At 56.4% G+C, this 12,143-nt stretch overlaps 2 protein-coding genes across 6 annotated transcripts; one reads left to right on the top strand and one right to left on the bottom strand.

Moving 5' to 3' along the window:
* Positions 1–4,458: 4,458 nt before the first annotated feature.
* On the top strand, positions 4,459–10,001 carry CFAP157 (cilia and flagella associated protein 157). Its single transcript, XM_019728634.3, has 9 exons — positions 4,459–4,635; positions 6,004–6,275; positions 6,913–7,066; positions 7,521–7,788; positions 8,181–8,311; positions 8,538–8,688; positions 9,076–9,242; positions 9,396–9,573; positions 9,878–10,001. Exons 1-9 carry the CDS (start codon positions 4,478–4,480, stop codon positions 9,947–9,949), a joined length of 1,551 nt encoding a protein of 516 aa, XP_019584193.2. The 5' UTR covers positions 4,459–4,477; the 3' UTR covers positions 9,950–10,001.
* On the bottom strand, positions 7,280–12,130 carry PTRH1 (peptidyl-tRNA hydrolase 1 homolog). Of its 5 annotated transcripts, XR_012495956.2 has the most exons (6): positions 11,612–11,952; positions 11,020–11,239; positions 10,658–10,790; positions 10,429–10,474; positions 10,064–10,330; positions 7,280–7,677 (listed from the first exon to the last, which is right to left on the bottom strand). XR_012495956.2 is itself a non-coding variant. In XM_088793536.1 (5 exons), exons 1-5 carry the CDS (start codon positions 12,056–12,058, stop codon positions 10,148–10,150), a joined length of 621 nt encoding a protein of 206 aa, XP_088649662.1. In that variant the 5' UTR covers positions 12,059–12,130; the 3' UTR covers positions 7,280–10,147. The 5 variants fall into 5 exon arrangements, 4 of the variants coding, with proteins under 4 accessions (XP_088649662.1, XP_074187166.2, XP_019584197.3 ...); XM_088793536.1 differs by lacking the exon at positions 11,612–11,952 and adding an exon at positions 12,020–12,130 and having other exon boundaries at positions 7,280–10,330; XM_074331065.2 differs by having other exon boundaries at positions 7,280–10,330.
* Positions 12,131–12,143: the final 13 nt, after the last annotated feature.

The following is a 12,143-nucleotide window of genomic DNA, read 5'->3' as shown; positions in this document are numbered from 1 at the left end:
GCCTCCTCTTAATTGCTCTCTACCAAGATCTCTGTTGGTTTTGAAAACACCCTAGGCATGGAGTTTTCAAAGCTCTGATCCAAATCATCAGCTCCCTTAGGCAGAACTATGGAGCTCTTTGTCTTCACAGCTGTCTTTCCCCAGAGCAGAACCCATACACCACTGCACCCAGGCTGGGAGTGAGACCTCCTTTTCCTGGAGTGACACCCTGCTCTACAAGTGATCTTCTCAGCTTACCCCCACAATGTAGAACCTCTACCCTATGAGCTAGCTGAGGTGTGAGTCGTTAGGGTCCAAGTATTCTAAACCTGCTGCATCTGGAGTAGAGCTTCCACCCTACAAGTGGGTCTGTGTGGGAAAGTCCTCCCTGTGGGACTTGCTTGCATAGAAATTTTGTAACACGGCAGGCAGAGGAGGATGAGAAAGGCCAGCAGCCTGCCCCTCCCTAGGTGAAACTGTAGCCCCATACTAGGAGCTGGGAGGGGAGGGAGACCCCATCTTCTTGACCACAACCTACCCAGAGTAGTGCATCCATCCGAGGTAAAACTTCCATAACACAGAACTGGAAGGAGGAGCAGGCATATGTTAATTTCTGACACCAAATACATGTTGCTTTTGCACACCACACCATTTCTCCAAGTGTCTAACACCAACTGGGTATCCACTTGTTCAAGTCAATTCTGACACTAACTACTCAAGAGTTAGTGCAGACCCCACAGGTCAAGGGCTCAGTCCAACAAAACTGCCCCCATTTCAGATGCCAGCCACCAATGGGGTGCCCAGGCTACCCACACTTCTGCCCAGCTTACTACAAATTTGAGGGTTCCTACAACCCTCTCCTCAGGTTTGATAATTCACTAGAACAACTTACGGAACTCAGGAAAGCACTTTAATTACTTTAACTGGCTTATTATAAAGGATACAACTTAGGAACAGCCAAATGGGAGAGATGTATAGGGCAAAGTATTGGGGTGGGGTGGCCCAGAGCCTCCATGCCCTCTCCAGGCACACCTCCCTCCAAGCACCTTCATATATTCACCAACCTGGAAGCTCCCCAAACCCCATAGTTTTGTTCTTATGGAGATTTCACCAAGTAGGCAAGGTTGATTATATCATTGACCACTTGTAATTGAACCCAACCTCTAGCCCCTCTCTCCTTCCCAGAGGTTAGGGGGTGGGGCTGGGGGGGTCAGCTGAAAGTTCTAACCCTCTAATTATGTGCACGGTCTTTCCGGTGAGCAGCTGCCATTCTGAAGCTATCCCCCACCCAGGAATCACCTCATTAGCATAAATTCAGATATGGTCAAAAGGGTCTTGTTATGAATAATAAAAGATATTCCTCTCAATCAGGAAATTCCAAGGGTTCAGGAGCTCTGTGCTAGAAACTTGGGGGCAAAGAGCAAATATATGTATTATGATACCACAGCAGATAAGGGAGTGGTCATTGCTCAAATACCACACTAATTCTCATGAAGAGTTGGATTTTCTTCAATGGATGTTTTTCCCATTTACTGTATACCCTTAGGACAATTTCCAGACACTTTTTTTTTTTAAAGATTTTATTGGGGAAGGGGAACAGGACTATTGGGGAACAGTGTGTACTTCCAGGACTTTTCCAAGTCAAGTTGTTGTCCTTTCGATCTTAGTTGTGGAGGGTGTTGTTCAGCTTCAAGTTGTTGTCCTTTCAATCTTAGTTGCGGAGGGCGCAGCTCGCTGGCCCATGTGGGAATCGAACTGGCAGCCCCATTGCCCAGAGCTCGCGCTCTAACCAACTGAGCCACCTGTCCACCCTCCAGACACTTAAAATGAGTTTCTTTTTTTTCCCCCTTCTTCCGCCTCCCACCCCCCTCCAGTTCAAGCCGTTGTTTCTCAGTCTAGTTGTGTAGGACACAGCTCCCTGGCCCATGCTGGTGTTATGAGCCTTGCGCTCCCCCCGGCTGAGGCAGTTGGTCACTGGTCATCAATCGGCTGCTCACAGCATCTCATGGCAGCTCTTGCCGGCTGCCGGCCGCTCATGATGGTTGTGAGCCACTCACACTGGCCACTGGCCAGTCCTGGCCGCACAGGGCAGCACAGCAGCCCGCCACAGCACTTAGCAGCCCAGATCCAGAGAGAGCCGTTGTTCACAATATTAGCTGTAGAGGGCGCAGCACTGGCCCATGTGGGAATCAAACTCATGTCCTCGGCGTTAGGAGCACGGCGCTCCAACTTCCTGAGCCACTGGGCTGGCCCAATTGTTTCTTTTTTAAAAAAAATAATCTTCACCAGTTAAATTACTGTTTTGCTGAGATGAGGGTCCATCGATTTCCTTACTATGCTATCTGGGAATTCTTTTTCCGTTTGGTCTTAGCCAGATGCTTGCTGAGAAACTACTATGTGCCAGCTTTCATCCTAGGCTCTGGGTATGCAGCCATGAACAAGACAGCCTGGGTCCTGATGAGCTCACACTAGTGGGAGTAGTATTATATATCACACACACACACACACCCTGGGTGAATGAATCTCCCATGCCATGTGCTCCACAGAAGCGGGCAAGGCCTCAGGCATGTTTAGTGGTGCCTGGCCTCCCTGTCTCGCGCAGGTCTAGGCTTCCTTCCCTCCAGAACCTCCCAGAGGTGGCAGTGCCCCAGCCCACAGCTCGCTGCCAGGCTGTGTGCGCTGCACCGACTCCACCGCTCACTCCTCCACCGCTCACTGCACCGACTCCTCTCAAGACCCAGACCACAAAGTCCGGCAGCTCCAGCAGCTCTCGGCCCACCACCACCAGTCCCCAATGTAGGACCAGAAGGCAGTTTGAGAGGCAGCAATGGGAGGGTGTTGCTGGGGTAGCTGATGGCCTGTGGCCCAGGATAGGGAGCTTGACAGAGGCTCTCCAAACAAACTCCAGGAAGGGTTATCCTCCGACCTGCAGCATCTCCTTCCCCACCCCCACCACCTGTTAGGATGGCCTGGTCACCCTTGCCCTGTGACTGCAGCCACATTTCTCAGCCTGGCCCTTGACCCCCCAGGAGCAACCCTGGTGCCAACACAGGAGGGAGAACTGGTCCCAGTGCTGACACCTGTGGGCTCCAGGCAGCCTGAGGGGCTGCAGGCCAGGCTGCTCCATCTGGCTGGGGATTCAGAGCTACGCCCTGAGCTAGGAGGCATGAGTCGGGAGGGGCAGCTGGGGTCACTGTGGGGATCCTTTGCCTGGGCTAGGTTTCTGCAGGGGGAGCTACTCAGATCAGGGAGGGGAGCCAATGTCCAGCTGGAGTGGAGGCCATTGCTGTGGGCTGAAGGGACAGCCCTCCTGCTGGCCTCAAGTTTTGGGTACTGGGCCAGGCCTCTCTCTCTTCTGGGGCCTGTGTCACCCTGTCTGCAGTCCTGGGCAAACAAACTTCAATCCACTTTTAACCAATCACTGCTTCAATCTGCCTCATTGCCAAGAGTAAACACCCACCTCCGTGTTTCTGACTCTCCCTCCCCATCTCCCAACCCTCATTGCAAGGATCCCTCTGTTCACAAGATACAGCCACTTACACCATCCCCAGATGCTGCAGTAACCTGAGCTTCCCCTTGTCTAGCTATCAGACTTTCAGGATGGATTGCATCATCTCTTACTAAGTGCCAAGCCTTGGGATGAAGAGGACCTGCCATTCCCCCAGGGAATGCCTGGGCCACAAGCAGGCGTACAGGCATGGCTGGCTGGAGATGGGGGCTGGAAATGGAGCACAAAGGGGCGAGAGCCTGGTTGGGGCACACGGCTGCCATCCGGGGTATCTGGTAGTTGGACACCTACCGCCCCCATCCCCAGGATGCTGCCACCCCAGGCCAAGGCTACAGAGCAGGCCTTTGTTTTCAGGGGTCAGCATGGAATAGATGAAGTACTTCCAGAGCCCTGTGGTAAACCGAGCCAGCGTCTGGACGGGGATGTCCTGGGACCCCAATATTGGAGCCTCCTGTGTAAAATGTCTATTGCTTACCATACTGCCTCCCCAACCCCACTTTGGGCGAACCTAAAGAATGATTCAGCTGTGTAGCTGCATCACCAAAGAATTAAGCCGGTCTAAGGAAGGGGCTCCTTGGACTGGGGGCCAGATGACCAGCTTCATCTGGTCCTGGGGAGTTCTGGGGAAGATGCCTCCTCTGATGGGCACACAGGGGCAGGGTGGTGCTTTCTGGGGCTCTCACCCACTCTACTATTTCCATGTCACTTATTCTACTTGGGGGAAGGGTCTCCCCAGAGCCCAAGAGTGCCCCGAGAGCCTGGCGTCCTGGTCTCTGAGACGCCATTGCCTGGGCCACCCCAGCCTAGGGCGTCTGTGGTGCTGTCAGCCTCGGAGGCAGAGACCATCCACCAGTGCCATCTTTCCAGGAAGAAGGTAGGGTCCCTTTAAGCCTTGCCTCATTAGTCAGTTTGTTGCTATGTATGAGACCAACTTCCTTAGCAACCAGTTAGCCTCTTAAAGGGGCCTTGGAGTAGCAGTTGCCACTAGCCATGGCTCCCAAAAAGGCAAGCAAGGGGGCCAAGGAACTCAAGGCCAAGAAGAAAGGTGGCAAGAAGGAGTCCAGCATGGTCATGGAAATGCCTTTAACCGAGGAGACCCGGGAGTTCTACCACATCCAGATCCGAGACCTGGAGGACAGGCTGGCCCGGTGGGTAGGCAGGCAGGGAGGTTGGTCCGCTGGGTCAGAAGCTCCGCTCAGAACTGACCACTGTGCAGACTTAGCTGGGGAGGGGGTTCTCTGACACATTCTGAGACACATTTACATGTTTTCTCATTTTTCTTATTTTAAAACTTAGTTTCTTCCCAGTGATGATGCACTCGCCCAGTCTCAGGGTGACCTTTAAAAGACACACTTCTTAGGTGACATAGGCAGTGGTTCATCCCAATGAGGTTGCAGATACAGCTAATGTGGAGTCATGTGTGCCAGGTGGCTGTGTCCCCGAAACAGTACGAGAGAGGTCTTGACATCATCCCCATTGCACAGGTGGCGGGACTGAGGCTCAGGGAGGGAAAGTCACCCCCAGAACGGGAGCCCTTGTCCCAACTGCCCTACGCCAGGCTGCTCTTCCTTGTTCCACAAAGCAGGCCATTCAGCTCTGCAGCCTGCAGTGCCTTCTATGTAGCCGTTCAAAAGATGTTGGTTGAGTCAAGCATGAAGTAAAACATCTTTCCAAATAACTTCCACCAGCTATTCCATTGGAAACCAATCAATCAATTATGTGATACTCTTAAAAATTCACAAGCTTCCCTCAAGCCGAGAGCATATTAAACGTATTTGGGGAAAATGCAGTTATTTGGTGGTTACTATTTGCCAAGCCCCTCTGCCAGGCCCTAGGAGTACAGTGGTGAAGGCCAGGGGTCTGCCAAGTAGAGAAGACAGACACAGCAGGTCTCGATTACCCAGTGGGATGAGGGCCAACCTAAAGGAGGGCACCAGAGAGTCACAAATGTAGCTCAGGGCCAAGAAGGCTCCACCGAGGAGGTAACACTCAATGGATGAGGGTAAGGAAGACAGCCATGCAAAGGCTTGGGGTTGCAAAGTGTGGAAGTGTCAGGGAGGTACAGAGCTGGTCGGCTGTGGCAGTAGGTAGGCGTTGTAGTTAAGAGCCTCAATTTTGGGGTCAGACTGACTTGAGCTCAAGTTCTGGTTTTGCCACTTACTAACTAGGAGTTTCTTCATCCCTCTGAGCCTTCGTTTCCTCTTCTGTAAAATGGGTATAATCATAGAACCCATTTCCTTATGGGTTGTTGTGAGAATTCAACACAAACTGAGTACCTACTATGTACTGGGCACTGTCCTAGGTGTTGGGGACACAGCTGTGAACATAACAAAGGCCCCCATGGGACTTACAGGTAGTGATGTAATGAACATATAAGCACTGAGCACAATGCTGGCTGTGGATTCCCACCATGAGGAACCTCAAATGCCCCTCTGTGGGAGGGTCCTGAGGGGCGGCCCAGTGCACAGAGGCCTGGCTTGCCCAGACCCCTGGACCTCTGCCCGCCCTCGCCTCAGGTACCAGCGGAAGTGGGATGAGCTGGCCATCCAAGAGAAGCTGTTGCGCCAGGAGTTTGAGCAGTTGGCCAACAACAAAAAGGAGATCGTGGCCTTTCTCAAGCGCGCACTCAACCAGCGGGTGGATGAGATCACCGACCTCAACAAGCAGCTCCAAAGCATACAGCTGGCCAGGGAGCTGGAGAAGGATGCCTTCGAGGCACAGCTGGCCCAGGTGCGCCATGAGTTCCAGGAGACCAAGGACCAGCTCACCACAGAGAACATCATCCTTGGTGAGGGCGTCCGGGGGCACACGCGGTGGGGACAGGGAATCAGAGGCTCTGGCTCTTTGGGCTCTAGTCCTAGCTCTCCCACTGTCTCTGTGGCCTGGGGCAAGCACTGCTCTCTGACCCTCTTTTGCCACCTGGGAAATGGGAATAATATGTCCACCTTGCGTAAAAATAGCTTTGGGCTGCTTCCCACACATTATCTTCCGTAATTGTCCCCACAATCCTACAAGACAGGAAATACTATCACACCCATTGGTAAGTGACCTTGTCTTGGCCAAGGTTACTCAGCTGTTTTTAGGCTTAATGACATCATCAGTGCCTGGCCCAGAGAAGGTATTCCAGTTGAGTAGCTATTGTCACCATCACTTTCACAAGAGGGGAGTGGAGGAGAGTGTCAAAGAAGACTTCTCAGAATGAAAACTGAACGAGGCTCAGTAAGATTAGTGGAGAGGAAGAGAGTTTTCCAGACTAAAGCAATAAAGGTGGGCAGGACTGGGCTAGGGACAGCGGTCTGGCCCTGCTAGATCAGGAACCACAAGGAGGGCAAGAGGAAGTAGGAAGGCAAGGGGACTGCTCAAGGCCCTCGCTACCCCGGGCCCTGCCCTCCCCAGGCGGCCCCTCACCAGGCCTGGTGGGGCAGGTGGGAAGCTGGCAGCCCTGGAGGAGTTCCGGCTGCAGAAAGAGGAGCTCACGGAGAAACTCACCTGGCTGGAGGACCAGCTGCGCAAGCAGGGGAATGAATACAAGGACTACGTGTACAACCTGGAGAAGAAGTCGGTGCTGGACAAGGACAGGTGGGCAGGCCAAGGGCGGGGGCCGCCAACGGTGGGGCCAGGAACAGCCCAGGCCTGGCTGCCGCTTGCCTGGGCTTCTAATGGGGACTGCACGAGCTCACCCACTCCCGACCCTGCAGCTCCTCAGACTCCTGGCTCATTTACGGAGGGTGGGAGAAAAATAAACAAGCACCCCAGCTCTCGTCCTCATGCAGCACTGGGGAGTCCCTGAACTTCTTTTTGCCACATTTTGTGACTTAAATCATATTTATTTCATAGGTAATAATACACTGGTTTGGTTCACAATTCCAAAGGTACAAAGGTCAACAGTGAAAAGCCTCCTGCCTGTAGACTCTCCCCTCCTGGGGGAAGAGCAGAGAGGTGGCTCTAAGTCTCTGGGGACCCCCACATAGGAAGGGGGTGCCTGAGGCTTGTGTCCACTCTGCCCAACCCCCCTCCCACCCATCTTGACTAGACTGAGGAAGGAGATCATTCAGCGTGTGAACCTGGTGGCCACTGAGTTCCGCAAAGTGGCCACTGACCAGATGTGGGACACAACAAAGCGGGTCATCCAGGAGAACAATACCATGACCTTGCAGCTGTCCAAGGTCTCCCGGCACGGCATGCAGCTTCTGCAGGAGAACGAACAGCTCAGGGGTGCCCAGGACACACTGTGCAGAGAGCTGGAGGTGCTGGAAAGCACCAAGAAGATCATGGCCAGCCGCAGCAGAGGCTGCCACAAGGTGCGCCTGCCAGGCCCTCGTCAGGGGTGTTTAGCACAGAAAGCAGGGGGGAACCCGAGGGGCCCCGCTGTCAGGGCAAACACAGCCCGGCAGGGGAGGGCCAAGCTGGAGCCAAGTCATGAGGGAGGCAGCAGTGAGGGGATGGGGCCCTCCTTGGTGGGTCTCTGGGCTGCTGGCCCCAGCTCCAGTGTTTCTTGATTTGGTTTAAAGACTCCATAACTTGTTGAAGTGGAGCCCACTCCCAGAGAGCTGGGGGCTCTGCTCAGCAGCTGTCCAGAGATGTGGCCTCTCTGTACCTTGGTCTGAGCCCTGGCTGAGCCTGGAGCTGGGGCAGTGGGGGTGGCCAAGGGCCCACGGTGGGCCCGGGCATGGCCACCTGCCTGCACCCGCAGATCATCCTCATGCTGAGGGAGAAATGCCTCGAGCAACAGAAGGACAGAGTGGAGGCGGAGCGCCTGCGCCTCCTGCTGAGCCCACTGGAGCAGCGCCTGAAGCAGCTGCAGAAGGACAAGGAAGCCCTGAGGTGTGTGTGGCCCAGAGGGGCCAGTGGTGGGAGCAGGCGGGAGCCCGTCCCTTTATGGCCACGTGACACAGGCCATGACTTCCCCTCTCTAGAGGGGCCTCGAGGCTTCCTCTGTCAAACAGGCTGAAGCTTGGGGCTGGATGAGGGCCCCTGTGGGCTAAAGAGAAATGGCAGGGCCCACTGCACTGAGGCAGGGAGGCAACTGACTCGTCTGTCCCGGGGCCAGGAGCCAGAGAGAAGAGCTGAACCTGCAGCTGGAGCAGCAGCAGGCTGAGGTGCAGCAGCTACAGCGGGAGCTGACCAAAGAGCAGAAGGTTCGGGAAAGCCTGGAGACGGCCCTGGCCCAGGCCACCTCCTTCCTACAGGACATTCTGCAGGTGACCTGGAAGTGGGTGATGGGGGATGAGGGGGTGGCGCAGGGAGTGGGCCAAGGACAGAAAGTGCTCAGAGATAACGGCCATGTGGAGAAGGCCAGGCAAGGGCCAGAGACCCCAACTTTCCCCCGAGAGACTCCTGGCAAGCCTGTCCTTTTCTGATTCTGCACTTCAAAGATCCTTTCAAGGCTTCAATGGGACTGGATAGAGTCCTTCTCTGACGCCCTGGAAGGCCTCAGGCCTCAGTCTTCCCATTTGGAGAATGGGTATCCCGCCACAGCCAGGGAACACTTTGCAGAAACAGGCACTGGGGGTGGAGTTGCCCAGAGGTGGGTGTTGGGGCCACTCTGGGCCTGATCCCCATGGGCCAGCCCCTGTCCCCACTGGCAGATGCAACCAGTGCCAGAAGATGGTGATCCTGATGCTGAGTTACAGCTGCAACACAAGGAGATGCTGCAGCAACTGCTGGCCGTGCTCAGCTCAGCCATGGTCCTAAGCCCTCAGATGGCTGCGTGTCCCCGCCGGGAGAGCCAACCTCATGGCCCACCCAAGGAGAGGTGAGTAACCCTATGTGACCTCAGAAGCAGCTGTGAGACTTGTCCAAGGGCTGTCCTCAGTGACCCTGGGCCGGAATTGGGCTCCCCGAAGCCTTTCTGAACCTCAGCCTCATCTATGAAATGGAGGTGATGACACCAGCCCCCTCCCCACAGCACCCAGCCACCCAAGATGGCGTGTCTGCTGCAGCCGCTGTCCAGCATCACACCCTACCAGCTGGGGGACCTGGGCCTGGTGCCTCGAAGGGCCCGCATCCCACCCAACCCTGAGGACCTCAGGCTGCTCTCTCATACCACCCGTGTGGGAATCTTCCACACACACAGCAGCTCTGAGGTAAGAGTGTCTGGGGCCCTGATGACAGCAAGATGGCAGTCAGCCTTGGGCGCAGATCATGGCTCGGCCATACTGCAGCTATGTGGCCTTGGGGATGTGCTGGACCTCTCTAAGCCTCCATTTCCCCATCTATGAAATGGGCCAAAGAAAGGTGTGGCAAGGCCTCAGTGCGCTAAAGCATGTCCACACAGCCTCTGGGAGGGGGTCTTGCTGGGCCCTGTGGGCCCCTCCTCCACAGGCAGGGCACGTGTATGAGCCCCCTGAGGAGATCTCAGCTTCTCAGCCAGCATCTTCAATCTTACAGATCCACACCTCCGGTTCTCCAAAAAGGTTCAAAAAGTTTAGTCTTCCTGACGTTTCCCTACTTTCCAAGTAAGACAGAGAGAAGACCAACCCCTTACCCCAGAAACGGACCGATCCAGCTACAGTCCCCCCTTTAATCTGTAGGAGGCCTGGAGCAGCCCACAGAAGTTATATAAAAAGTGAATACCACAGGTTGGCGTGGCACCTCCGTGGATGTGGCTGGGTGTGCGGGGATGGCAGTCAGGCAGGAAGCCGTGTCCACTGGTTGGTATCAGGTGCCCAACAAGGGCCCCTGGCTTCGCTCACGGATGTGGTCCAGGAGTAGGTCGCTGGCACGCTCCAGCAATGGAGGCAGCAGCTCCTGCTCCGCGGAGGAGAAGCAGCCCAGCACGTGTGCATTCACTGCGTCAGGGTGCGTAGGGCGCCCTATGCCCACCCGCAGCCGTGGCATTGCCTGTTGGGAAGCAAAGGGGCCCAGAGAACTTTGGTGAGGAGTGTTGGGCCCCCATGCTGGCCCACCCGACCCAGAGAAGGACAGATGAGTGGACTCACATTGGAGTTGAGGCAGGTAATGCAGGAACGGACTCCATTGTGGCCCCTTCAAGGGATATGGGAGGGGTAGTCAGTGCTGTGCTTTCCTGGGAGAGCACCCTTCACCCCTCCCAGCCCAGGCTGGGGTCAGAGCACCCCACCCCCTGCCGAGATTGGGGTCAGCACCCCTACCCCACTCCAACTGGGAGGCTAGCTTCCCTATCCCACCCAGACTGGCTCAGGGCCTCACCTGGCGCTTCCCCCCAACTTCAGAGACAATTTCCCCAGGGGTTTGTCCAGCTCATCGTGCACCAGGTAGACCTCCTCAGCGGTCAGTCCGAACAGCTCGGCTTGGCACAGGGAAACGGTGGCCCTGGTTACTGCTGATCTGCCCAGAGGGCATTGTCCCAACTCAGGGCTCCCACAAGGAGGGGCCACAATTAACCTCACTTCACATGTAAAGAAACTGAGGTTCCCACAATATCCGAGGCCATGCAGCAACTGGAGCTCAACAGGCACCTGGAGGTGAACAGGTCTGCAGCAACCCAGAATCCCCTCTCTAGCCTCTGCACCCTCCCTGCCGGTCGGCTCACCCTGGTGCCCTCAACTCACCGGCCCGGGCCACGCTGCGCCCGTTGGCATTCATGAGCCGCCGTGGCCGAAGCAGGACCAGCTGGGCATCCCCGAGCGAGGCCAGGGCGAGGTCGGCGGCGCAGCGACGGTCGCGCGCCCAGCTCTCCGCCACACCCAGCCGCCGCGCCAGGTGCCCCAGCACCGCCATCCCCACGCTATGACGCGTGCCGGGCAGTCCAGGGTTACCTAGGCCGGCCACCTGCGGGCGGCACCAGGGAAGCTGAGGCCCGACAACTCTCGCCACCCTCTACTTCACAGTGCCCCCCTAGGACCCAAAGCAGAAGAAGGAAAACGAAGAGCAGGACCAGCGTAGGAAACGGGTCGTAAAGAAGGGGCCCAGAAACCCTGGAGACCCCAAAAGGCCGAGTGGACATTGGTGTCCCGCGGGCTGGGCGGGCAGGGCGCCCAAGTGGAGGAGCGGAGTTCCTGGACGTTTGGAGCCCGTCGCAGTATTAGACCCATTTCTAGATAAGAAAACTGAGACACATTTGGGGGAATTTGCCGGGGAGGCAATGGCGAAACTGGAGCTAGAGTCCGGAAGCCTCGACGTCGCCCCCTCCACTATACTCACCAGCCACCGCTTCCCTGGGGGCCGGGGTTCCAAAACGCAGCGGCTCATGGCTCGACTCAACCACAGCCCCGCGCGCAAAAGGCGAAACGACGGCATGCTGCCCTCTTGTACAGCCTCTCTCCCGTCCCCTGACGTCACCCCCGGCCTCGGCCAATAGCGGTCGCCACCTGCCCAGGGGCGGTACCAGCGCCCAATCCGGGCGGGCGACAGGGCCGCCATGCTTCTGAGGGGCGGAAGTGGCGGGGCGGTGGCTGTGGCGTGGAGGCCCCTGCGGCGGGGCGCCCCCGCTCATTCCGCGGCGCGGCGTCACCATATCCTGGTGCGCTTAGTTATAGGACTCGCAGAGCCCTTGCTTGACCTCCGGATTGGGAGGAGGGAGCCTTGTTCTCGTCCCCGGTGTGGTCCTACCTCGCTGCGGCAATCCTGCAAGTCTTTCCCCCACCGCATCCTCAGCCTTCCCAGCTAATGAAAGTTGGCTACCCTGCTTACGGCTCAAACAGCCTCTAGATGCCGGGGGCGTGGCCAGGGGGCG

Source organism: Rhinolophus sinicus, chromosome 16, assembly GCF_057876585.1.
Source record: "Rhinolophus sinicus isolate RSI-liver-muscle chromosome 16, RSI-T2T, whole genome shotgun sequence".
Taxonomy (NCBI): domain Eukaryota; kingdom Metazoa; phylum Chordata; class Mammalia; order Chiroptera; family Rhinolophidae; genus Rhinolophus; species Rhinolophus sinicus.
The sequence above is the reverse complement of the archived record's forward strand: the minus strand, read 5'-3'. Positions and strand labels throughout refer to the sequence as shown.